The 27,348-nt window shown below is 47.0% G+C and overlaps 1 protein-coding gene across 14 annotated transcripts in view; it reads left to right on the top strand.

Moving 5' to 3' along the window:
- Window positions 1-27,348, top strand: part of KIF16B (kinesin family member 16B) — a 309,240-nt gene that overhangs the window by 207,315 nt on the left and 74,577 nt on the right. For 8 of the 14 annotated variants that reach the window (XM_059892884.1, XM_025000910.2, XM_025000909.2 and 5 more), the window contains 5 exons: window positions 556-1,848; window positions 4,601-4,753; window positions 6,796-6,892; window positions 7,597-7,647; window positions 8,965-20,587. In XM_059892884.1, the coding sequence (XP_059748867.1) occupies window positions 556-1,848; window positions 4,601-4,753; window positions 6,796-6,892; window positions 7,597-7,647; window positions 8,965-11,022 (3,652 nt within the window). In that variant the 3' untranslated portion in view covers window positions 11,023-20,587. The other 6 variants (XM_025000912.2, XM_059892888.1, XM_059892887.1 and 3 more) reach the window with 4 other exon arrangements.

Below are 27,348 nucleotides of genomic sequence, written 5' to 3'. Positions count from 1 at the left end.
GTCACTTGATGATTGCCATTTGTCCTAAACTAGTGATTAAATGCTCAACAGCATGTAGTTATTTGACCTGGAACAATGAAATGTTGATTATCTTGACTTTGATATTTGACCCTGATGAGTTGAGGACAGCATAAGCATTTTTATTTAATATCATTTTGTCACCGAATTTCCACTGAGTTTTAGCCACTGGGCTGAACAGAATTATTCACATTTAAATTTAAATTGGGCACGGCTCTTTCTCTTTGAGCCCAGGGGTCTTTTAAAATTATATCATGCATAACACATTATGCTTATAGGCACTACAAAGAAATGATATCAGAGGCTACTCTAGAAGATTAGGCAAATGATATGTTGGACAGTTACAGAGTAAAAAAATAAAACAGCAGGCCACTGGATATTAAAAGGAAAATGTTGTTCTCTCTTTTTATTTTTAATTTTAGTGAAGGGTGTGCAGTGTTTTAAGGCCATTTCCAGGACGTATCAGTTCAGGGAGAAGTCAGAGCAGCATGTGAAGCTAGTGATCAAATAACGATCGGTCACCGCTTTGCGTTTCAGAAAACTCATAGAAGAGATGGAGGAGAAGCAGAAGTCCGACAAGGCGGCGCTGGAGCGGATGCAGCAGGAGGTGGAGACGCAGCGCCAGGAGACGGAGATGGCACAGCGGCAGATCCGCAAGCAGGAGGAGAGCCTCAAACGGCGCAGCTCGCACCTGGAGAGCACCCTCAAGGACCTGCTGGCCGAGAAGGAGCGCTTCGAGGAGGCGAGGCAGCGGGAGCAGCAGGAGACGGAGCTTCAGAAGAAAAAGCAGGAGGAGGAACGCTTCCTGCGTGTCCAGGAGGAGCTCCAGCGCCTGCAGGAACTCAACAGCCACGAGAAGGCCGAGAAGGTTCAGATATTTCAGGAGCTGGAGCGACTCAAGAGGGAAAAGGAGGAGCAGTACGCCAAGCTGGAGCAGGAGAAGCAGCGGCTGGAGGAGCAGGAGCGGGAGCAGGTCCTGCGGGTGGCACAGCTGGAGGCGCAGCTCCGCGCGAAGCAGCAGCTGCTGCAGCCGCCACAGCGCGGAGAGGCGCAGCGCTTAGCCGAGGAGCGCCGGCACCTGGAGGGCATCCGCACCGCCCTCCTGCAAGCCAGGGAGGCCGGGGCCGAGGCGGGTGGCGACAGCCCGGAGCTCGAGCAGGCGCAGCTGCGGTTCTTAGAGTTCAAGCGAAGGCAGCTGGCCACGCTGGCCAACATGGAGAAGGACCTGTTGCAGCAGAAGGACCTCCTGAAACGGGAGGTGGAGGAGGACCGGGAATTCCTCCGCGAGCGCTTACCATCTGGCAGCCAGGAAGAATTGAGGGGGTCGGAAAAGGAGGAGGAGGGCGGCGCGGACGTCCTCTGGGCGGCCGGAGCCGTGGAGGGGATGCAGCCGGCGGAGGGCAGGCTGCAGTGTAAGAAGCGTCAGCTCCAGGACCTCCTGCAGCAGCATTTGCCCAGGCTGTCGGAGGAGAAGCAGAGAGTCCGTGAGATCCTTGATCGAGGTCCTCTCGACCTGGACAACACTCTCTACCTAGTGGAGAATGAGATGGAAGAAAAGGAAGAGCAGCTCGCGCAGTACCAGGCCAGCGCCAGCCAGCTGCAGAAGCTGCAGGCCACCTTCGAGTTCACGGCCAACGTGGCCCGGCAAGAGGAGAAGGTGAGGCGGAAGGAGAAGGAGATCCTGGAGTCCCGAGAGCAGCAGCAGCGCGAGGCGCTGGAGCGTGCGGTGGCCCGGCTGGAGAGGAGGCACTCCGCGCTGCAGAGGCGCTGCGCGCGGGCCGCTGGCGGCGAGCAGGCCGGGCAGGAAGCCCTGGAGAAGGACCGGGAGAGGTGAGCCGCAGCCCAGGGGGCGCCTGCCATGCCTTCCAGGCCCCCGGGCGTTAGGTTGATGGGTTGGTTTCTCCCCTTGAGTGCTGTATCTCTGACTGATACATCAGTTGATGGCTAAGCCTCATTTTCTTTTTCCTTAGAATCCTAGTTTTAGAATCACCATCCTAAAGTTGAAAAAAAACACAAAAACCAAGTCCTGGTCTGTTACCTCAGTGACCTCTGATCGTGTGTATAATATTTTAATAAACATGGAATACTGAAAAGGCTTCCCGTCCGATTTCCTCGCCCTCCCCCGTTCTTTTTTCTTGATCTCTACACCCCCGCTCCCTCCTGCCCACACCTCAACATCTCCGTGAGGAGGAGCAGCACTTAACTCTGGTGAAGGATCGCTCCTGAGTTCACAGGTTGTGTAGACACCGATTTCCACACCTGGCAGCGAATTGAAAAGAAACCGCCCCCCACCCCACCCCCGTCCGCTCCCCGGGGGTTCTTAGTGTTTGATGGGAGATTACAGGATTCTCAATTAAAAAATAAAGCTCTCCAGATGTTCTGAACACAGGTCTCTCCAGGCTCATTTGGCGATGATTTACTGATACTTCTTTGGAGGTTGTGAACTAGGAGCCAGCGCTATTTTCATGGTAAAGGAGTGTTTCTCTTCCACCACCTCTTAACTATTGCCATGCTTCCTAGAGGTAGAGCCTCAAAACAAATGCGCACACTGGAGGGTGCTTTTTCTGCTAACCCTGTAGGTGTGATGCCAAGACTCTCAGCGAGACTGGCAGCCAACTGGTTTGCCCATGTCTCCAGATGTGGTGTTCTGCAAGGGGGCTTCGTCCCCTGCCCTGCTTGCCATGGATAGGCTCTTCCATCTTGGAGCCGCAGTGTTTGTCCTTACCCTTAGGAGGAAGACATGGCCCTTTTTCTTTAGTTATTCCAGACCCTTTGGTCTATTGGGATCTTAACTGAAGCCCCGGTACAGGGGGCTGGAAGGCTCCCTGCCTCCCTGAAGTCCTCCCCCTGCCTCCCACCCCTTCCTAGGGGCTGCAGCGGAAGCCACCTGCTGGCTTCTTGGAGCCCAGCTTGACACGGGCAGAGGCTTGAAATCCATCCTGGTGACAAGGCAAGACCTACCGTGAGTTGTTGCTGGAGCCACCATCAGGGTCAGGACAGCCTCCTTTCAAACCATCTGCTTAAACCATTCTCTTTACCAAGCTCCCCGGTGATTCCCTCAGGCACAACAGTGACAGATGAAACAATCAAAACCCACAAAAGCTGTGACTTCAGAGAAATAGGTCTGAGGTTTAAGAAAATGAGTGTAAGTATGTTATGTAAATGAAATTGCTGGACAAAGCTCCAGCCCCAGGAAAGGCAAAGCAGAGGAGGCGTGCTCTCAGTTTGTGCCCTGCGCTTCCCAGCGAGAATGCAGTGAGGCTTGGAGCCTGCCGTCCCTGGCTTCTGCCAGCCAGCCTCGCTCCCTGGCCATTTACTATTAATACCAGATTCTAGCGGATACACTTTAGTGATTTCCCAATGTCAGCATTTCTCTGGAGGCTTTTAGCTTCATGTGTTTTGATGGAGCAGATTTTGCAAATCCCTGATTGAGGTGGGCAGATTCTCAGCACTTTGCTGTGACAGTCCTGTAGCTTTCTGGGGGGTCTTGGTTTTGTGTCTTAATTATTTCTCTAGGCTCTCCCAACTGAGCCAGGGCCTGCCGTGCACCCTGACCTGACCACTTGTGAATTTCCAAAGTGCAAAATACCAGATTCACATGGAGCCAGATTGCACCAACACTGTACTGCGTTTGTCTTTCTCTGCCAGCTTGCTTTATGAGCTAGGTTTAATCCGTTTTCTTCTTTCCCCCTCTATGGTTATATAACGATGGGACAAGCGTCAGGCACTTGGAAAGTGGCAGGGTTGCATCTCGACACCAGCTGAGATCCAAGTCTCGTGACAGTGAGTGGGCTAGTGTTCCTTAGGACATGATGACTGGCAAGCTTGGCTCTTTAGCCTGATGGGCCTGAATTCAGTCACGCCTGGGCCAGTGGAGCCCAGCCTCATACATTGTTGACCTTACGTTAGCTGTATCGTTGGCCTTTGGAAATAAATGTTTGGTTCCAGAGCTTATGGTTTATATTAAGTTCTGTAGATACTCAGCCTGTTTTCCTAGGTCTCTCTCACCTATTTCCCTTTTCCACACCCTCTGCCTTAGCCAGCACAGATTCCTGGTTTTCGTGGCTTAGTCCCTTTGTTTCTGCACCTGGAATACCGTTCACTGTCATCTCCAAATGCCAAATTCCCACTGGCCTGTGTGGACTCAATTTAGAACTGCCTTGACCTTGAAGGTTCTCTTAGATTGGCGGTTTTAAAAGATTCTTTAAAACAAAAATCTCTTTTGTCAAATAGACATCCTTGTTGGGTTATGATGTGTAGTCCACAACCAACAATTTTGTTGAAGCCAGGGTTGGGTCTCAGAATTCTGCACTTGTACCTCTGAGGATTTACTGGACACAGTGGGAATACCTTTGCCCTTGATGTCGAACTCTCTCTAACTCCTGGATGTCTGTGGCGTTTGTCCTGAAACTCTCTGTGGCTTGTTACCACCTTATACATTGTCTTACAGGTCTGCAATAACCTTTTCTACCAGAAGGTAAAGCTCCTTGGGCAGTTTTTGTCTGGATCTCCTGTGGTTTCTAGGGAAGAAGCTCAGGAGACACTGTTAATGTGTGAATTCACATAACTTCCATCTTTGTAGGTTAGAACATGAAATCCAGCAGTTGAAGCTGAAGATCTGTGAGGTCGATGGTGTTCAAAAAGGGCATCGTGGGACCTTAGAGGGAAAGCCTGCTGCTTCCAGCTTCCCATCCAGTGCAGAAAAATCTCACCCAGTCCCTCTGATGGATGAGAGGTACTGGACAGCACACTGATGCCAGGCCTATTTCTGACGTGATTTGATGACTCAGGGAACCCTGTATTGGCCAGTTTGCATATGAAGGGCTCTATACAAGATTATGAACAGCACTTGTCCCCAAGACATATTTGTCTTGATCAGCTGCTGCCTGGCCCCTGGTAGGGTGAGATGTCCTTTTTAGGGCTCAAGACAAGATACTCGGCCAGTCAAATCAAGAATGCTGGTGCAAGTAGTTTGTGTAAGAAGGTAGAATTGTTAAAAGGTTCAGGGAGGAACATTCCTGGTGGGCCAGTGGTTAAGAATCTGCCTTGCAACGCAGGGGACGTTTGTTCACTCCATGGTTGGGGAACTAAGATCTCACGTGCCATGGAGCAACTGAGCCCGCATGCCACAGCTGGGAAATCTGTGTGCCACAGTGAAAATCCCGAATGATGCCAGGAAGATCCCACAGGCCACAAGGAAGACCCAGTGCAACCAAATAAATAAATGTTTAAAGAAAAAAGGTTTCGGAGAACCAGAAAGGAGTGATGCCAGGCCAGGTCGAGAGGAGCAAAGTAGAGTTAATTGGATTGTACCAAGAAGGACCTTGTGCTGACAGATAGTTTACAGACGTCATTGGTTACAAATAGATACCGCAGAGACCGTACCATATATTCAGAATGACCATGAATAGCACGCATGCGTATCTGATGTTACTATAGAAAAATGATTTTCGACTTGGGTGGCATCATGAATTGATCTGTGGCTTGGAGCCTTCAGCTAATCGACCTATTCATTTCAAGCTGGGCTGTCCAGAGCCCTGGGTACTAGCAGAGAGCTATTCACATATCAAAATATACTCAGACGGCACAAACCTCTGAGGGCCTTTAAACCTAGGTTGTCTTCCTCTGTGGCACTTAAAATTTAAGTGAAGGTTCAGAGAGAGAATTTGTTTATAGGAGGCCTTGGCTCATAGTCAGTTGCATATGATTTTCTTTACTGAAATACTGAAATGTAAATACTGTATTCTATTACCCTTGCACCATTCTTTTGGGCTATCTTACCTATAATATTACTCTCTTTACCCAGCATATCAGAAAGTCGTTTAGCCATGGTCAGTAGTACAGAAATGTTTTTAGAATTATGTGTAGACTTAGATGAAACCAGATTTTTAATTTTTAGTGTGCTAAGATGTAAACACGCAAAACAGTTCATGTAAAACAATCTGTGTAATTCAGTGTTTGTAGACCCAGGGCCGGGAGCCTAGAACTGAGAAAGCCTTGCCTTTGGGTGGCCTGAGTCACTGGAAAGATTTTGATGGACCCAAAATCCTCTGTTCTCCCTGGTTCTTCTGGGTGGATGGCTGCACTTTATATAATTTCCCCTATGTATTGTATGGCGTGCCAGATATTTGGTTGACAGCTGCCTCAAAAGTCAGCTGTTTCTGGCGTCCACTGTCTTGGCCCTTCGCCGGGCGTTTTGGAAGGTAGAGACCTGTAAAACGCAGTGTCTCACGGCCAGGTGCAGCGAACAGACAGAGAAGGAATGAGGTGAGACAGCGTGCCATCCAGTGGGGAGATCTGTGGAGGCTGCACCCGCCTCTTTGTCTTTCCTTTTAATCCTCTGAAATGACTTTGTGTTTTGTGACAAATAATTATCACCAGTATCTGTGTGAGGAAGCCAAGGCTTGGTGAGTGAAGTGCTGGGTCTCAGAGGGGTCTCAGTCCTGAGACCATGGAGGGTCTCTGACTCTCTCCCTTGGCCCGCAGCAGGAGTTCTGCCTGGGACATCGGCGGGAATTTGGATGGGATAACTGAGTCTCCCTTCTGTTCCCAGGATTCGGTAATGTGTCCAGGCCTCTCTTGTTGGAAGAAAATCCTAGATAGTGAACACGTGATGTCACATTTCTTAGAAAGGAGGCAAAGGTTGGAGGCCCTGAGTTAACTGTGTTTAGCATTTAGGACAAGAAGGCTTCTGGTTGCCAAGGGTGTGGTAAGCAGGATCTCAGATGCGCTGTGTGGTTAGACGGGATCATGGACTCCCATCTCCTTGGCTTTCAGGATCAGTGCGTACATTGAAGAGGAGGTCCAGAGGCGTCTTCAGGGTCTGCACCGCGTGGTCGGTGATGGCTGCCGTGAACCTGCGGACACCATGAAGGTGAGGGAAGGAGCTGGCCATCCGGGCGGGCGTTTTCAAGATGACTTTCCATTAAGGAGCTGGGGGTGGTGATCTTTTATTTACAGTTTTTCAGTGAGAAAATTGAGATATAAAGTGTTCTCAAATAATATTACTTGGGTGGGGCTTGTCTACAGATAGTCTTATTTCAGGAGTAACTTTATTTGAACACTTTGAACTTACAGGGGGAATTCATAAGTGAATATGAAGTTTCCTAAAATGTTTCATTTACCTCAATTTACAAAAATTCTACACATAACACCTTTCTGATCTCTCCAAAAATATAATCAATTTCGTAAATATTTAAACCACTTGCTAAATTATCCCAAGTAAGCATACAGTTTTGCCTTTGAGAAGATACATACTTGTGACTTGTTGATTTTTATCAAAATGAAGTCATTTCCTTCCTATCCTACAAATTAAGGAGAACCTAAGGAAATCTTACCTTTAATGTTATGCTGTGATTTTTAAGGTTAGGAATAAATGGTTCAGTTCCATTTATAGGCAGACGGATCCATACAGTCACGTTTACCTTGGAAATATAAACTCTCAAGAAAGGTCATTGTTGAATGACAAGTATGTTTCTTTAGAATTTTGTTCTCATAAATATTCTAATCAAATCAGTTTTTTTCCCTCTATGTGAACATGCTGTAATTTAATATAGAGGCCTTTTATTTTCATTTCAGGATAATGAGAAACTTCACAATGGCACCATTCAACGGAAGCTAAAATACGAGGTAGGTAATGACTTTTCAGATTGATAGGGTCGCCTTAAATTACGGCATGCTTGTGTGATTAAATTTTCTTAATGTTTAGTTGCATAATTAGAATTTCGAAGTCCCAGTGAGATTAATGGCTAATAGGCAAGGCAAGCTATTATATGACTTAAAAATTAAACAGAATCCTGCCGGTTGCAAACTGCTCTGACTTTATTTGAATGTGTGTAGCTGTGGTAGAAACCCTCTGCCCAGTTTTTCATTTGTAACAGTATCCTTTTTCTTGGTCTGCATTTAAGAGGCTGAATTATATAATCAGAATCAGAGAGGGGGTTTGGAAGTGAACCTGAGTACTTCCCAGTGTGTTAGGAACCCTTCCTGTTTATGGACTGTGCTGGCAGTGGCACAGAGGAAACACTCTTGGTTGGGTAACTTGTTTCTCCATTGGCTTGTCAGACCAGGGTTTATTTGGGCATACAATTTGTAAGGCTTTTCTTGTATTTTCCTCCACTGAGGGACTTGTCCTTCCCATACACCCCTAAATTCAAAAATCAAAAAAAAAAAGCAAAACTAGGAGGTGGTAGAAATCTTACGTCACCGAACAGAATGAGCGACAGAGGGGTGGATGTCCTACAGGAGACGGCCCATCTCACCCTCCATCCGACCCATCCGGGAATAACACTGTCTTCCTCTGAACGTCCGACTCCTCAGGAGATGACCTCTTGAAGAAGAGGACGTTGCCTTTCACTTCTTTGCGTCCACATGTCTAGCCTGTAGCAGGTTGGCCGTGAGCCTTTTGTGGTCCTGGCTTGCAGACACCATAATGGTGCTCTAACCAGGGCAGATGTACACGAAGGATTCCCAAGAAACAAACGGAGAGGCCAGAGAAACACATGTGAGGTTGGAATACTTGTCAGTTTCTAATTCACATTAAGTATGCTCCCGGCTACTCTTACATTTTGGACATTTACTCGAGGACTTACTTTCACAGCTAAATTTGCCCCCTGGAAAATTGAATCAAAGGCCTTAGGATTCTGTCTTTTTTTTTTTAAGAGTAGAATATTAGACCAAGAAATGGATACTGTGGCTCAATCCCATCTAACATATTTCTGTCAAAATACTTGGCAATTTATAAGATATGAAATACGGAAATTGATGCTCTGTGTGTGAATCAGCTCCTCTATTCTGAAATCATGAGTCAATCAACACGAATGGCTTTGGTTATCGATTGAACCTCTGCATTAATCCACACGATAAAACCAATGACCACAGGAATCTTCATTCACGCAAAAAGAATCACAAAAGATGCCACAGCCCCCTTTCACCTGTTTTTGACAGAAGAGCTGTCCTGCCCCATTGCTGCCCAGAGACATCACTGATGCCCCTGGCCAAGAGGAGAGCGGGGAGGTCGACCAGAACCACCACTGGAGCCTGCCTGTGACCCGGATCATCCCCGGCCCCTCTGCCCGCTGCTCAGCGCCAGATTGGGGAGCAAACCAGCGGGGGCCTCAGCCCTCGGAGGACGAGCCGTCACACAGCAGCAGTTGTAATAGAGGCAACTCTCAGCCAGAACGCCTCAATCCCACTGAAACCCCTCCTCTTAGCAAAAGCAGCACCAGCGGTGCGGGACATACTCATGGTGAGTCAGAAAGCCTCAGCGAGCCGACGAGTCCTCAAGGTGGACCCAGCCCGGGGCTCACGTCCAGCTGGACTTGGCTGCAGCACATATCCCAGGAAGTGTCTGTGGACAGCAGGGGCGAGCAGACCTGGCGGAGCCAGCTCCTCTGCTTCATTCTCTCTGAAAGGGTCCCCCGGGCCAGTGTTCCCCCAGCGGCACTGGCCTCCAAGCTCTGCTGGGAGGAGGCAGCAGCTGGAGCGGTGAGCTCTTCAGAGTCCCTGATGACTGTCGAGCCAGAGGGAAGCCGTGGGTTGGGGTTCATTTACCAGTGGGTCTCAGACCTTTACAAAGACACCAGGAGCCACCTGCTGCGGACAGGCACAGAGGCTGTCGGCCAAGCCCAGCTCGTGGGCAGCCTGTGCGACCCCAGCCGGCTCGCTTCGCAGGCAGCGACCTTCCTCACGAGGCTGCCGATTCTGAAGCTGTCACCCCTGTACAGGCTGCTAGAGACAGGTGGGGCAGCAGCAGAAGCTCTCTCCCTCCCCAAGGAAAGTCAGGTTGGCAGCAGAGACGAGGCAGGGGCCGTGGGGCGGGCGGGGAGCCTGGTGCCCTACCGAGCCCTGGGCTGGCCCACTGGCCCCATGGCCACTGAGTTCCCAGGCTCCTCACTGAGCTCTGTCTCCTGCCTGGAACTGGAAGGTGCCAGAAGGGGCTCCGTGTTTAAGCAGACCCTTGTGCAATTCCCAGACCAAATGCTGAAACTTCAAGAATGCCCCTTAACAGACTTCCTTGAGCTGGTGGCTGGATCCCTACCAGAACTTTGGGGCAACGCGGATGTACCCCAAGGCATGTACTGGCTGGCCGTGGCCAACTGCGCGGAGCCGGCGCCGCGGCCTGCGTGCTTGCTCCTGTTCAGCTCCTCCCTGTACGCCCTGGTTCTGGACCCCCCAGGCTCTGTGGGCGTCTTTCACACCCTGCCCCTCTCTGGGCTCCAGGAGATTCAGGTTGGCTTCGGTGGGCAGAGCGTTCGGCTCCTGGGCTCTGCAGAGAGTCTGCTGCTCACCATTTTTACTTACAACAAGAACCTCTGCCAGCAGATATGCCGGGACCTCCTGTATGTGCTCGCGTCTGCATCCGAGGCCGCCGCCTGCGCCGAGCATCCCTTGTTCCGGGAAGATCTGGTCCAGGTCTCCCTTGACTGGAAGGCAGAAATCCCTGACTTAGTTTTGGCAAACGGAGTCCGGTTATCATCCAGATTCCAGAACACCCTGGTGGACCTGATTTACTTCCTTCACGGGAACCTGGATGCCGGCGCCCCGTCTCTGGCGGAGGCTCAGCTCTTGCTCTACACGACGGTCAGAGTCGAGGGTGACTCTGGCCAAGGCCCCTGCCAGTCGCTCATCCTTCTGAACACCCACGTGGCCCTGGTGAGGGAAGACCGCGTGTTCTATCCTCGCAGCCCCGCCCTGAGCTCTCCACCCCCAGGAACACGGTTTGATGTGGTCAGATGCCGAGCCTTAAGGGAATTCAGGTGCCTAGTCATTCCAGAGACAAAGACATCATCCACCCTCGAACTCGTCTTCCTCCAAAACCTCAGACACCAGTCAGATTCAGGAAGCGGTGCCTCCCGGCGCCCTCAGGAAGCCCAGAAGGTTCAGCCATGCACCAGCACCTTGGATCTGCAGGGCGGCGGGGATGTGGTCCCTGAGGTCTGGAAACTGACCTTCAACTCTCGGGACGAGGCTCTGTGGCTGACCTCACACTTGACGAGGCTCTAGGGAGGAGGCTTGTAACAGTGCACTGCATGCTTTCCTAGACTGTTCATAGAATAAACACGATGACAACCGTCCAGGGCTATGAATAGCTCAGTGTGGCTAACTGATTTGAAACTGGAAAAGTGCAGACCTCTCTAAATTGGAAATGTAAAAATTTAAATATCTCCTCTGAAATAAAAACAAACATAGCTGAGCACTGATAAAAGACCTTTCTCACCACCGTGCCTCACTTTCCTGAACCTCAGCCTTGTAAATCGGGTCCGCCTCATTGTTTGTGAGGTGCTGGAAGCACGTAGGGGTGTGTTGACTTGTCGTGTACCTTGGCGTCTGTTGGTTTCTGCTGGACGCCGGCAGGCAGATGTGAGCTGCCTGAGCAGGTGTCTGGTCTGGCAGCTCCCTTCCCAGCATCCTCAACTGGCCGAGGTTAGGACAGCTCTGTCTCAGAGCAAGCTAGTGAAGGCTTCCACCAGCCTTCCCCAGGGGCCCTGAGGGTTTGAAATACCTGCCCCCTCCCATAACACGTGGGATGGAGGCAGTGCCATGCCCTGCCAGGTCTCCTTCAGGGCATCGCCTTTGTCGTCCTCCGCTCAGACTTCCGGCCCTTTCTTTTCCATCCTGTGGTTCAGTGCCTCGCTCGTCAGCTCAGTTTTGACAGTTCCCCCCCCTGGGCCACGTGGCCCCACGTTCCAGTCCTTTTTCTGAGCTTCGGCGTTTCTCTCCTAGAAAGGCTCTTCAGCTCTGGGTAAGTGTCTAGGCTGCTGCTGCTGTCTCATCAGATGGAGGCCGCCCTGAAGGCATCGGCGCTTGCCTGCCACCCCCCTGCTTCTTCCCGGCCTACACATCTTTCTGAACCTCCCACCACAGGGCCCTGCGTTTGCTGCTTCTGGGGGGAGCTCACGCCATGTCAGCCTGGGTCGGCTCCTCTCCCCTCTGGGTACCATCCAGCTGCCCTCTTCCTGCATAAGCGGCTTAGAGCCAGCTCTTCAGGGCCTCTCCTCTGGTGGACCCCTTCCTGTGCACCTATGTCTGATCAACGTTCCTGTGAGGCGGCTTGCACATTTTGTGTTTATGTTTTCCAGCATCTGACCCCGGGTTGCTATGCCTCTCTCCTCCTGTTTCTCGAGTTTGAGGGTTCTCCTAGCTTCCAGAGTCACGGGAGGAAGAGTTCGAGTGTTCTCCTAGCTTACAGAGTCTCAGGAGGAAGGAGGCCCCCTCCCCATCACCCTTTCTCCTCTCTTTCACTTCAGCTGGGGTCACAGCAGCTGCTCTGCAGCACATCTGCAGCTCGCGACTTGGCCTTTGTTTTGGACTGGCCTGCAAGGGCCACTTTGTATTCCGGTTGGTCTTTGCAACACATCCAGTAGAAGTGATGTAGCCCCCACACTTCATTTCTTCTCCTCGTTGTTGAGTGGGTCAGTGCCAAGCTGATGTGTCCAGAGACGGACCCTCTGCCTCTGGCCAGGAAGCACAGCTCCTGCCTGTTCCCCGTCAGAGCTGACCACCAGCTGCTGAACTCGGCCTGCGTTTCCAGCATTGGTTTTCCTCTCCCCAGATTCTGGGGGAGGGAGCGGGGAGAGGCAGGGCTCAGGAGACTGTGTCAGGGTCCACACTGCTGGCTACAGCCTGGCTGGGGGTGGCCAAGCGAGGTCTTTTATCTTTTTGGAGGAAGTAGAATTCCTGTGTTTTTCCTTTTCCTGTGGAGCTTGTTTTTAACCCTTCCATAACCCCTCCCCCCCGACACACACAGGCACACACTCTCTCACATGCACACGCATTCACACCCTTTTGCCTTATACGTGAAGACTTTTGAGTCTGTGATAAAGACATCATTAGAATTAGTTTGTTGACACGACTGACTGAACAACAACAACTAATTAAGTGCTAAAAAAATGTTTGTTGTCTGCTTGGATGGTGGATCTTCTATCACAGAAAAAATTCCAAAATGAACCAGAGTAGTCTTCTGATATCTTATCAATAATATTTCCCCATTTTTGAAATAAATATTTTCTTATATGTTCTTTATAAGAACAGAGTGAATGATCATGAGGAGCAGGGAGAGCGGAGTGTAAGATGCCAGAGGAGGATAGCGTGGTTGGGAAGGAAATAGTACATAGGCGGTCCATTTAGCAGACTGATACGCATTAGATAGACTAGCTCGTCCTCATAGGTGAAGAAGCAGGATTCCACCGTGTTATAAGTTATGCTCTTTAATGTTGTCCACAGACGGAGCGTGCAGCAACGTGAGTGCTGCATTCAGATCACATTATCGGTTATGACAGAAGTCTGCTGCATGAGCCACGTAGCCTGAAATGAGGAAGCAGCCTCCGGGCAATTCAGATTCCACCTGTCACTTCCTTTCACCTAAGCATACATTTCACCTTGAGATCAAATGTGGTCCTGATGTGAGGATCTGATTTACCGTCATGAAGTGACTCTTAAGGGTGTCAGGAGGCCGGGAGAAGCCAGTGGAGAGACGTGTGTGTGCCCCCTTATCCTCCATGGCTTCGATCCTAGGGCCTCTCTCTGGCTCTCAGGTTCCTTTTCCGGGGTTCTGAGCCTGGGATGCTGCTGCAGGGGAGCAGGTGTGACAGCTTTGCGTCCAGCCTGAGGTACCATCTTCTCAGTGGTAATGAGTTTCTGTATCAGGGAAAAAAAAAAAAAAGGTTCACGCATACTTCATTATGTGGCTCTTTCCATTGTCGTAATGTAGGCATAAACACTTAACACTGCAGAGCTTGTTACTGTGTTCCAGACAATACGTCTTTGAGTCCTTTTGAAATAGCAGTTTCATCTGAATTTGATTAAAATCCATTTTGCTCACAGCTGCCTGTTGTGCAGACTTGTGGATGGCAGGGTGAATTTATTTAGTCTTTGTTGAAAAACACTTCAAAACAGTTTGTCTACCCATTCTCATTACTTTAAAAAAAATGTGCATGCATCCTTTGGAGAGAATGCTTATGCCTTCCAGCAGTAGTAATTACAGTAATTTTTATTTACATTCTTTTTCCTAGATGGATTAAAGTTCTGAATGATAACTAGATAGTCAAGTGGTCTTGTTGGGCAGACTAGTTTCTAATGAGGTCGTTTTGCTGATTGAGTTACACAGCCTCCACTACTCACTTTTTAGTTAATACTGCTTGTTTCCTTAACATACCTTTTGTCATGGATGTTATATCAGTCAGCTGTTGCCAAGTATCAGGCAACCCTCAAAATTTTAGTGACTTCCAAAAAAGAAAGCTTTTATTTCTCACTAATAGTTTGTAGTTGAACTGAGGCATCTCTCCTGTAGGCCAGGGTCATCTGTAACTCAGCTAGGGTTGGTCTGTACCACCTGTCTCATTTTGGGGTCAGTGTGGAAGGGGCAGTGGCCATGAACTTGATGATAGAAGCAGGAAAAGACAACCACGCGTCGTGTCTGCCAGCATCCCGTTGGCCAACACAGGTCACACACCCACATCCAAAGCCAAGGTCAAGGAACAGCACACTCCATTCACCAAGAATCCATGGCAAGAATATCTTCCTCCTCTTGCTCCTCTGGCTACAAGAGAGAGAATTGGGACCACACGGATGCATTCAATCGCGTTTTCCAAGGTTCTCTTGAAGATAAATTCAGGTAAAACTTGTAAGACCTCTCCCTGATGGAAGTGCTGAGTCTCAGTCATCAGTTGAACTCATTTCCCAGTTCAGTCTTCGCTTAACCCCTCCATGGGCTGATCACTGCCTGCCTCTGAAGCAGTTTATTCACTGGGATCTGCTCTCACTGTTAGGGGCTTCCCTGGTGGCTCAGATGGTAAATACTCCACCTGTAATGCAGGAGACCAGTTTCAGTCCCTGGGTTGGGAAGATCCTCCGAGGAAAGGGATGGCTACCCACTCCAGTATTCTTGCCTGGAGACTCCCATGAAAGAGGAGCTTGGCGGGTTACAATCCATGGGTTCACAAAGAGTCAGACGCGACTGAGTGACTTTCACTTTTTCTCACTGTTACACTGCTCTTCCCATAATTGTCCTTATTGTGACCATCTGCAGTCCATCCATCGGTGGCCGCTCTATGGCAGAATGGAGCAGGTCTGTTCCACAGTTGTATTATACCAACAGCCTTCCAAAGACACAGTGCCCTCTCTCACCTCCTCTGGTTTTTCTACTACCACCAACGTTCTTTAGTCCCCCTACTGGTTCCTACATACACAGATTCCGAACTACCAACATCCAGTCACTTATTAAGGATGCATCTTGTAATTTTTTTTTAAAAACTTATCTTTATAAGAAATGAAACTGAATAATCCAGTTGGTAAGAAGGAAAGAGATTCTGTTGCAAATCAGTGCTGATGATTTTCTTCTGTCATCTCATTAAAATCACTTGTTGCTGAAGATGCAGTGGATCATCGTGGTAACAGTCCCGACCACCCTTTATATGTGGTTTATAGCCTACTGAGTTCTTTCCTACATGCTATTCCTTTGGAGCCACACTGTGATCCTGCTGGGATGGTAAAACTGTCGATTCCCATTTCATGTCTGAAAGGATCACTTGATTGAGAACTGGAACTCAAACCCAGACCTGACTCTAGGACGGATATTGTTGCCAAAGTCATCTTCTGGTCATGGTTATTCTTGACAGTGCCTGTATACATTTTTTTCTTGGTTTGTCTTTTCATAGGCATGAATGATTAATTGGAAGAACTGCTGATTTTTTCCCTGACTTGTAACTTTTTTCTTGGAATTCTAGACATTAAAGATTATTTCTCTTTTTATAAGTTTTGTTTTACAGAAATTGGCTTACAAGTTTTGCCACAGTTCCATTGTTTCTTGGTATGCTTTACATCTCCTTTTTGCTCTCTGCATTTTGGCTCTTATAGAAGAAAACCTGGGATATAACCATTGTGGCATATAGTACAGATAACCATGTGTCCTCCACGTTGCTCCTTCAGTTGGCAGGTTAAACAGTATACTCTACAGAAACATAGAGACATGGTGATAGAGCCCTGCCAGTCCCCCACTTTAGCTTCTCCTGGAACTGAGAATTCAGCACAGTTTGAGAAGTCAGCGACTGACTGACGAGTGGCACTTTTCATGGGTCATTAAAGACACTGCAGAACCAGGAGGAAGATCACCTGTTTTTCCCTCCTTGGTTTTCTGCTCCTAGACTCGTGTTTGGTGATGAGAGCCACATGACAGCTGCTGCCGCATCCTCAGTGAGTCACTCTAAACCTGTTATTTAGTCTTTTTTAAACCATCCATCTAACGATGGGTTGTCCATTGTTAACGATGGGCCATTTGACTTATTTTTGGACTAGAGAAAGATGGGAACATTTTTAAGTGTTTCAAGTTGAATCATTTGTAAGATATTCAGTATTTCCAAACCTTGAGACAATGTCAGTTATCTCAGATGTGGATGAAATAATCTACTTGTAGTAAGAATCAGAGATTCGGATTTACCATAAGGTCACTAGCCTCAAGATATTCCACATGAATCTATGTCTAGTACAGTTTGTTATTTTCTGGCTACTTTATCCTTGATGATATATAGGTATATAGCAAAAGGACAGAAATACTCCTTTATTTGAAAACTCATATTTCTGTGTCCTGCTGTGAGTATTCTGAAGTCACTTTAAAAGAAGGCACAGTTTGGGTTGTTTCTACATGTCGGCCAGTTGTCAGGCCCCAACCTTGACAGGGGTCGTACCGGGAGCAAATGTGCCCCATGCCTTAGCAAATCTGGGTCAGCGGTAGGTACGGAGCCTGCTGAGTGGCATGGGGCCAGCCCCAGGTTCCTTCTTGGCACAGGGAGGCTTCACCTTTTGGACAGGCATGCAAGCATGTCTTGGCTTTCTGCCACATTCCGTAAGGTACACCTGCTCCCACAGGCCACCTTTGTGTTCTGTTTCTTGTGACGTGGCTCGTACTTGAGAAGGTCCTTGCTGCCTATGCCCCAGCCCCCAGTTTTCAAACTGGGGGGTCACAGTAGGTACCTGATGCAGAGATCTCTAATTAAAACTATCGCTATGGCACATGTGGTTGAAAAAGGAAGGGTTGGAAATACGTGCTATGCTGGGAACAGAGAAAGGGGAACCGCTAGTTTTGCTAAATCTGATAAAAGCCCAGGTTTGCCTGTATTTTAGAAGCAAAGCATGGCTATTTGGCTAAAGATCACCCAGCCGTCCTGAGGCCTGACCTTGTCATAGTTACAGCGTATACTGAACTCAACCATCTGGTTCGTAATTAGAGTGTTTAGGTGAGAATGCTGATGCCTCCCTGTGGGATCGGTCCACTCCATGCCCTCTGCAGTGCCGACAGCTATTCTGGTGGATGCTAATGCCGCTTCCTATTAATTTCCTTAATTTGCTCCTTTTGAAGGAGACACAGCCTGAGTAAGGAAGAGAAGCTTCTAACCTGAATATTCAAAACATATCCTGTGATCTGTCTGCTTCCTTTGGCTGAGGACTGGACTATAGTATTTCCCTGACACTGGAAAAATAGTGTATTTGTTGACACTGGACATTGTTTTGGCAAAAGCTATCAGAAGAAAATACTTCTCTGTATCTTATTTTAAAAAGTATTTCTTGTGTATAGACATGTAATCTGTTACTGATAATGCACTTTTCCTTGACCTTTTACTTCTAAGTAGAGCCACCCTGTGGTGCATTTAAACTTGCTCGACACATCCCACGTGTTTACCCAGATCTCCTGTGCGACGAGCTTCCACGCTACAGCCTTTCATGCTCCGTCACCTCCTAGCATGCTGTGCCACTGGCTTCCCCTTCCCAGTCTAAGACTCTTCTTTGCCCCATGTAGAGAAACTGTGACTGATTCCAAAATCAGTAATTCCATAGATATTTAAAAGCTCTCACAGAAAACAGGATATGATATGATGCAGCACACATTTACAGTAAAACTCATGATATTCAAAATATAACTACTTTCAAATAAAAAAATAAATTTGGCAGACATTTGTGTTAACTTTCCTTCCTGCCCAACAGAAGCGTAGTTTAGGAGAATGTCAGGAACCTTGCACAGTATATCCTGAGAATTCAACATTTTACATCTTGTTGACTTCAAAACATAGCATCTTAAAATCCCATTGCAGCAGTGATTCAATGGAAACACATACTTGTGGTTTTTCTCTATACTTCTGCTCAAATGTCTTTGGATTCCTGATTATTCTTCAGTTATTCATTTCTGCAGGTGTTTATTTCTCTCCATCTGTTAATATTTAATTACTGTGAAATCAGTGAGATTGAAGTAAACTGTGGCCCCAGATGTTAGTGGGAATGCTGACAATATTTGTAGTCTTTGCCATACAAAATAATGAAGAGAAGTATCCTCTTCTCAGTGAAGGGATCAGTTGTTCTTCACTGTCTGGTCCCAAACGGGGCAGTGGCTCTTGTGTACCGTCTTGGAGAACCATTTCCTGGGGTACACGTGCGCATGCTGGGGTGGGAAGGGCTGTCCTAGATGGAGGTGAGTTGCCCGATAAGATCCATTTTCTCCCAGGTCGCTGGTCTGTACAGTATTCATATACCTGTTAAATATGAAGCCAGTGGTTTTTTTCTTTAAAGGATTTATGAGCCTATGCTTCAAGCCACTTTTTTTTTTTTTCATCAGGAATTTCCACTATGGTGTTTGACACCAAGGATAGCTAAAGAGAGGTATACCATTGCAATAAAATGAATGGTTTTTATCTTGGGTAACCAGCTGTGCAGTGAAAAACTAAGACGATCTAGAAGGCTCTGGTAACTTCATATCATGCCAGGATGTTTGCAGTGTCAGCTGGATGAAAGGAGCCATCTGAGGCAAATCCCACACCTCCGTGTCTCCCAGAGACCTGCCTTTCACACCCGTAGCAAAGCTGGGCCTTTCATGCACTGCTTGGCCGAGGCGCCCAGGGCCCAGGACCCCTTTCTGCCAGAGGGAGAGGGAGCTTATTGCCCCTGTTGTCTTTTTGGTCAAGTAAGTAAATTTAATAATCATGGGGTCTCCCATCTATTCTGTGTGTGCTGAAGTGTTTATTAGCTCAGTTTATCTCAGGTGGACAGATTTACTTTAAAATGTCTTGAAAGCTACAGAGTGAGGCCAGTCAGAGAAAGACCAATACGGTATGATATCACTTATATGTGGAATCTAAAAAATAATACAAGTGAATCTGTATATAGAAGAGAAACAGACTCACAGACACAGAAAACAAACGTCATTACCTAAAGGGAAAAGATAGGAGGATAAATTGGGAATTTGGGATTATCAGATTCCCACCATTGTATATAAAATAGACAGTAAGAACTTACTCCATACTTGGAGAACTAAATTCAATAACTTGTAATAACCTATAATAAGAATCTGAAAAATATTTGTAACTGGATCACTTTGTATACCTGAAACTAAGACAGTATTGTAAATCAACTCTAATTAAAGAAATAAAATACAAGAGTGGATGTGTGTGTGTGTGTAACTGAATCACTTTGCTGGGTACCTGAAACTTACACAGCTTTGTAAATCAACTGTACTCCAATAAAAAGTTAAAAATATGTAGATTAGTACATAAAGGTCATGCTAGCAGTGCAGTGGTGATATACGTGGGCTTTCTCAGTTTGCCTGAGTTTGAGTCCTGGCTCTTAGCACTTCCCATTTTTCTAAACTCTTGCACGTTACCCACGCTTTCCGCATCGGGCCTCTTATCTGATAAATTGGGTGAATAATGGTTCTTGCCTCATGGGGAGTGTCATGAGGATTAAATGAAATGACACAGTTGAACTATTCAACACAGTTCTAGGTAATAGTAAATATTCAATAGATGCTAACTGTAATTATGATTTTAATGATTTTATTACTGCTGTTTCAAAAACGTGTCTTTTAGTGTTTTGTAAAGCCCTCCATTGGTGGTAACAATAAGGATTGTTCAACGATCTCCTCCCATTCACACTTAAGAGAATTCCTTTTAATTTTTTTTTTCTTTTTGCCTCTTCCTCAAACCCCTCCTTGACACCATCCAGACCATAGACATTTGTCGGGAGCTCAGTTGATTATTAATCAGATGGAGCCTAAAAAAAAAAAAAAAACACTTGGGATTGTTTTAATTGTGGTTTTAAAGAGCTTTCCGTACTATATTGTCTGATAAAAATGCCTAGAAGTTAAAACTAAAGCGAATGTGAATAAAATCTCCAGCTTTGGAGCTTTATGTACAGCAAGCAGTCTTGTAGTCTGTGAAGAAAAAAGATGTTCTTCAGTGATTAAGACTTTCTGAAAAGATTCTGGCTTATATATATATTTTTTAAGTCAGGATGTGTGATCTGTTCTTTTTTCCCTGCTCATTCTTGTAAATTGAAAGGAACATCAAAGCCAGACAACATTTGGGAGTGCTTCTGTGCTACCTTTGTGGACTGGTATCTCTTAAGCAGTGGTCTTTTGTCATGAGAGAGACTTAGCGTTTCTCTTTCAAAGGAAACCATCATTTTTCTAAATAAACTCTGCTGGTTGGATGTTCTTTTCTTTGCTTGAAACTGTCTCCTCCGCCCGCCTGGGCGGGGTATTTGCAGTGCAGTGATCTTGGTCTCTCTTTGTTCTTCCATCCAATGTACCTTTGATAGCGGATGGTTTCCCGCTCTTTGGGAGCAAATCCAGATGACCTGAAGGACCCCATCAAAATCAGTATCCCCCGCTACGTTCTCTGCGGCCAAGGGAAGGACGAGCACTTCGAGTTTGAGGTCAAGGTAAGTGTCCCTTCATCGCTCTTTTGGAGGCTGGAGGCGCGAGGCTCTGCAGTGCTTTTTTTTTGTGTGTGTGTAAAAGGAGATAACGCTACACAAGCACATGCACTTTTGTACAGTACTGGTCGTGTCCTTCTTTAAACCAGTATGTGAAAGTCTGGCCTGGAGCAGGTGGAGGGAAGTTGTCCCATAGAAGGTGGTGGTGGATGGGGCATCAGGCCGACATGGACATTGCTGTCACCTCGCAGGCCCACAGGTGAGGTCACCAGCCACCCTGGACTGCCAGGGTTTTCCTGCTCTGGGCATAGACAGTTCTACGTCTTGGGAAACCACCTAGTGCTCAGGCAAACCAGGACAGTAGGGCCATCCTACCACAGACTTAGGCTCCATGTTTTTTAATCTATTAGAGCAAGAATAATCATATTTATGTCACAGGGATGTTAGGTGCGTATAAAAGGCTGACTCCAGTTTTTGGTATATGATAAAGAATAATACATTATGGCTGTTGCTGTCATCCCTACTGCTGTTTTCACTGTTGTTTCTGTTACTAGTGAGTAGGAAGCTTTCCTAGTCTGTTATTTGACTTATAGGACTTTTCAGGAAGAGACATGCCTGTCTCCTTAACTCATCCTTCCCCAGATAGTGACTTCATCTCATTTCTAGTGGAGTCCCATCGACTCATACGCTTCATTACCTACTGCTGGCCGCCATCCTCTCCTCAGGGAATTTCTGGGTAATCTCACTTCCCTTTGGAGGATGAGCGAGGGTGTTGCTGTCGGGGCATCCACTAGGATCACCAGTATCTGTCTGCAGGAGGGCCTTCCTGGAGGTGGTTTTGGTCGCCAGAGTCTGGATGTTGAGTTCTCTAAACTTGGATTCTACTGCGGCTGACTGAGTGGCCCGAAGTCTTCATCTTCCTTGAGCTTCGGTTTCCTCACTGGTAAAATGAGGAAATCGGACCTGACCAGGGGTTTCCAGGTTTCTCTTTAGTGTACCCTTTGAACAGAGAATCTCGTATGAGGAGGACACTGTAGAAGCAGATGAGCATGGATCAGCTGTGGGGGGATCTTGAAGCCAGCCCACCTTCCCCCAGCACTTCCCCCACCTCCCAGATGTCCCTCAGGGGAGCCCTCAGGCTCGGGGGGATCCCTCCCTTTAGGCCTGTGTGTTCTTTCTGTCTTCCTGGAGAAACAATGCAAATAATTTATCTAATTAATCAAAGTTTTTAGATTTTTATTTCTACCTACTGATTATCCCCCCTCCCCCACCACGTTTTTAACAGAACTTGTGCATTAATTTATATATTTGAGGTGTCTGTTGAGAAGGCATGATTGTTGTGTGGCAGTGGTGGTGGTTGAATTTGGCCAGATTCTGCAGTTTCTTCTTAAAATGGTCCATCATGTCCTTAACCCAGTGCTTCTACTGTCCCTGACCTAATGCCTGATTCCTGTCCCGTTTCTTTTCTCAGCCATTTGAAATTGTGTGTCTGTAAGGAGAAGGCAATGGCAGCCCACTCCAGTACTCTTGACTGGAGAGTCCCATGGATGGAGGAGCCTGGTGTGCTGCAGTCCATGGGGTCGCGAAGAGTCAGACACAACTGAGCGACTTCACTTTCATGCATTGGAGAAGGAAATGGCAGTCCACTCCAGTGTTCTTGCCTGGAGAATCCCAGAGACGGGGGAGCCTGGTGGGCTGCTGTCTATGGGGTCGCACAGAGTCGGACACGACTGAAGCGATTTAGCAGCAGCAGCAGCAAAGATCCATTTGGGGCTTCCCTGGCAGCTCTGCAGTAAAGAATCTGCCTGCAATACAGGAAATGTGAGTTCATTCCCTGAGTTGGGAAGATCTAGAGGAGGAAATGGCAACCCGCTCCAGTATTCTTGCCTGGGAAATCCTATGGACAGAGGAGCCTAGTGGGCTGCAGTTCATGGGGTCACAAACCAGTTGGACACAACTTAGTGACTAAAGAACAACAAAAAGTTCCATTCGTACCTATGTGTTATATGTTGGATTGGCCAAAAAGTTTGCTGTGAGTTTCTCTGTGTAAGGCCTATTTGTATATATTATTTCTATATTTTTAAATTAGAGGGTAAAGAGTAACTTTCACCAACTCAGAATTCTTCAAAACTCACAGCACTGGAGGACATGTAATGATTATGGTTGGTACAGAGATTTCTTTTATTTTAGTGGATAAATGTGCTGCTGCTGCTGCTGCTGCTAAGTCGCTTCAGTCGTGTCCGACTCTCTGCAACCCCATAGACAGCAGCCCACCAGGCTCCCCCATCCATGGGATTTTCTAGGCAAGAGTACTAGAGTGGGGTGCCATTGCCTTCTCCAAATGTGCTAATAAGGTATAATTATTAGATTGATTTCATGAATAGAACTTAAGACGTGAGTAAAGAAAATACTTAATTCTTTTTAACTGAGTTGATTTAAATGAAAATTTAAGCAGATTACAGGCTGGCCATATGCAGATCTGGCCAAAATTGTGATGCAATTGTAAAGGCAAATTAGAGAAACCAAAGACATGAAGTATCTGGAGCCTTTCAGCATCCCCGCTGCGCTCTCTGAGCTGATCAAAGCCCTGTCTGAAGGCATGTCATTGCTCTGCCTCCTTCTGTTCCCGTCCTGGGTGCTGTCATTACTAGCACCAGGACTGGACTGTTAGCATTTGCCTGGAGAATTCCCAGTTCTTTACAGAGGAAGGGCTGCCTCGTGCATTCTCAGGGTGGCGGCCTGAGGGCCTCATGTTCCTGCAGGGTGCACCCTGTCCACAGCAGTATCAGGGTCCAGTCCTAGACACAAACATGAGAATATGCTGTCCCTCCCTTGGCAGGACAGACAAAAGTATCTGGGTTCCAGTAGAAGTGGAGCTGCTGGAGAAGTGCTGGGGGGTGGGTATTCCCCCTCCAGGTAACCTCGCTGTGCCTCATCTGTGAAATGGGGCTGAGGGAGCCTGTGGGCTGGCTTGGTTTGAGGACTGTAAGAGCTTTTGTATGTGAAAGGCTTGGAATAGGGCCGGCCACATTCTAAGTACTGGATAAGGTGTTGAGAATGAGTGAGATTTTACTCTTGGAAATCCCTTAATGACTTTCATGTTTATGACTCTTCGGGTTTTGTTGTTGTTATTTTTCTCCCTCTGAGTTTGAAAATGAACTACGCTAACCGTTTCCTGGGCGTCCCTGGTAGCACTAGTGGTAAAGAACCTGCCCTGCACGATGCAAGACACACAAGAGATGCAGGTTCTGTCCCTGGGTTGGGAAGATCCCCTGGTGGAGGATATGGCAACCCACTCCAGTATTCTTGCCTGGAGAGTCAATGCTAAAGGAAATTGATCTTGAATATTCATTGGAGAGACTGATGCTGAGGCCAAAGCTCCAATACTTTGACCACCTGATGCAAAGAGCTGACTCATTGGAAAAGATCTTGATGCTGGGAAAGATTGAGGGCAGGAGGAGAAAGGTATGACACAGGATGACATGGTTGAATGGCATCACCTATTCAATGGACATGAGTTTGAGCAAGCTCCGGGAGTTGGTGAAGGACAGGGAAGCCTGGCGTGCTGCAGTCCACGGGGTCGCAAAGAGTGACTGAACAACAGCAACCACCATTTCCTGCCATCACTTTATTTCATGCATAGGCAATGTTTTCTAGAACAGGTCATCACACTTAGGGTAATATTTTGGTTGCTACTAAATTCTCTTGGTGAACCAATAGTTTTGAAAAGGTAAAAAATAACTGTTTTTTGAAAAAATATGTTTAGTCTTAGATTTCCTTATATATGGTATGTAATATTAATGTACATTTTATATCAGGCTCATTTAAGGGGCCGAGCTGACTCAGGCACAGGCCCTGGGTGTACGTCCCCCGTGGTTGAAGTCACAGGTCCCAAGAGCCCAGGAGGACACCAGTATGCAGAGTGAAAGTGTGGAGAGCTTGTCTCTCAGCTTCTCACTCATCCTTCCTGTTCCTCCACCTCCTGCCTTCCCGCCCACTCTGCTGTAGATAGAATTGATTAGTTATTTACATTCCACCTTCCTGTCCATTTTCATTTTAACCTCCAGTCCGATCACTCCAGCTCTCCAACGTGGTCTGTTCATTGCCAAACGAAGCAGTCATGATCCTTGTTAAAGGAATGTTTGAGGTTGGCTGCAGGACCGGGAACCTGTGGGCAGAGAGGGGGCCAAAATGCTCATCTTCTGGTCCACAAGGCATCCTAAGGAACTTTCCATCACTGAACTTTAAAATGAGGGGAAAAAAAAAAGTTTTTAATTCAAAAGGACATTTATATCTTCTTTATTTGGGGGGTTAAAAACAACTTTTATAAACTGTGAGAATGGATACGTATAAGGTTTTGGGGTTTTGGTCAAATTTGTAATTTTTTAAATCAACTTCATTTAGGCATTATTTACACCCAGTGAAATACCCCATTTTAAATATAGTTTGATGAACTTTGACGTATGTGTACACCCAAATCAAGCACCCCAATCAAGGTTTAGAACTTCTCATTCACTCTAGAAATTTTCTGATACTCCAGGCAAACACTGATCTGCTGTCTGTAATTATAGATTCCTCGGGTCTGTTGTGGTGTGTGGAGGGGATGTGTGGACCAGAGGCATTCACTCTTGTGTCTGGCTGCTTCCTCTCGCAGCCTTTTAGAGATGCATCCATACAGTTAAGTGTAACAATAATTTGTTTCTTGTTATTGCTTAACAGCATCCCACTGTGGGGATGCATCACAATTGGTGGGTCAGTGTCTGTTTTGCTGTTCTCATCCGACAGTACAGGAAGCTGTCATCTCCATGTCACACCATCCTCCCCTCCTTATTTCATTGACCCTGAAGGACACGTGCCTGGAAAGCCCTGGGTGAAGATGTCTTTGGGTGAAGTCATACCTGCCGGTGTCTCCCAGTAGCACGTCCTTCCGGAGCTGTGTATGCATGTATGTTGAGAGGTGTACATCCCGCCAGCTGCTCTCAGCCGCAGACAGGCTGCAGCTGTGCAGCCTGGCTCCTCTTGGCGAAGAGCACACAGTGTGCTGCATTCCACTGACTGGCGGGCTGATCAGCCGAATGTAGTAGGTTGGTGCAAATGTAATTGCAGTTTCGGACCGTGAACTTTTAATTTATTTCAACGAGGCTCAAACACATCTTCACTAATCAAAATAGGAATGATGAGGCAACACATTTTGGCCAATGAGAAATTAGTTTATTCCTGTAGCATAAAAATCCATGCCTCAGGTTTTGATGAACTCTTGGAAAGCATTTTCTGCCTCCTGCTGGTTGTGGAGGTGCTTTCCCTGCAAAGAGTTGTTGAGATGCTTAAAGAAGTGGTAGTCGGTTGGTGAGCGGTCAGGTGCTTGTGGTGGATGAGGCCAAACTTTGTAGCCCAATTCGTTCAACTTCTGAAGCATTGCTTGTGTGATGTGCGGTCAGGGTGTTGTGGTAGAGAAGAACTGGGCCCTTTCTGTTGACCAGTACTGGCTCCAGCTGTTGCGGTTTGTGCGTCTCATGGATTTGCCGAGCATACCTCTTCAATGTAATGGTTTTGCTGGGATTCAGAAAGCTGTAGTAGATCAGACCAGCAGCAGACCACCAGACAGTGACCATGACCTTTTTTGGGTGCAAGTTTGGGTTTGGGAACTGCTTTGGAGCTGCTTCTTGGTCTAACCACTGAGCTGGTTGTCACCGGTTGTCATATAAAATCCACTTTTATTGATTTTTGGTCAGCTGACGAGGCCTCCACTTACTTAGATTTTTCCCTTTTGCACTTTGCTTCAAATGCCGAATGACCATAGAACAGTCGATGTTGATTTCTTCAGCACCTTCTCCTGTAGTGGTAAGAGGATCAGCTTTGATGATGGCTCTCAGTTGCTTGTGTCAACCTCTGATGGCTGGCCACTGCCCTCCTCATCTTCAAGGCTCTCGTGTCCTTTGTAAAACTTCTTTAACCACTACCACACTGTATGTTCTTTAGCACTTCCTGGGCCAAAAGCGTTGTGGATGTTGCGAGTTGTCTTCAGGGCTTTACGACCTATTTTGAACTCAAATAAGAAAATTGCTCAAATTCTTTTTATCTAACATCATTTCCGTAGTCTAAAATAAATATAAAATACACGGCAAGTAATAAGTCATTAGCAAAAAACATAAAGTGAGAAATGCACATTAAAATGATGTATATATAACATTACCACATTTATTTAAGAGTGTATTCCAATATCAAAGACCAGAGTTCAGCAGTGCAAAACTGTAGTTAGATTTGCACAAACCTAATACCTGTACTGGTGATGTGACTGGTGATAGAAGCAAGGTCCAATGCTGTAAAGAGCAATATTGCATAGGAACCTGGAATGTCAGGTCCATGAATCAAGGCAAATTGGAAGTGGTCAAACAAGAGATGGCAAGAGTGAATGTCGACATTCTAGGAATCAGCGAACTAAAATGGACTGGAATGGGTGAATTTAACTCAGATGACCATTATATCTACTACTGTGGGCAGGAATCCCTCTGAAGAAATGGAGTAGCCATCATGGTCAACAAAAGAGTCCAAAATGCAGTACTTGGATGCAATCTCAAAAACAACAGAATGATCTCTGTTCGTTTCCAAGGCAAACCATTCACTATCACAGTAATC

The sequence above is a fragment of the Bos taurus genome, chromosome 13 (genome assembly GCF_002263795.3).
Source record: "Bos taurus isolate L1 Dominette 01449 registration number 42190680 breed Hereford chromosome 13, ARS-UCD2.0, whole genome shotgun sequence".
Taxonomy (NCBI): domain Eukaryota; kingdom Metazoa; phylum Chordata; class Mammalia; order Artiodactyla; family Bovidae; genus Bos; species Bos taurus.
Note: the sequence above shows the minus strand (reverse complement) of the source record. Positions and strands in the feature narration are given on the sequence as shown.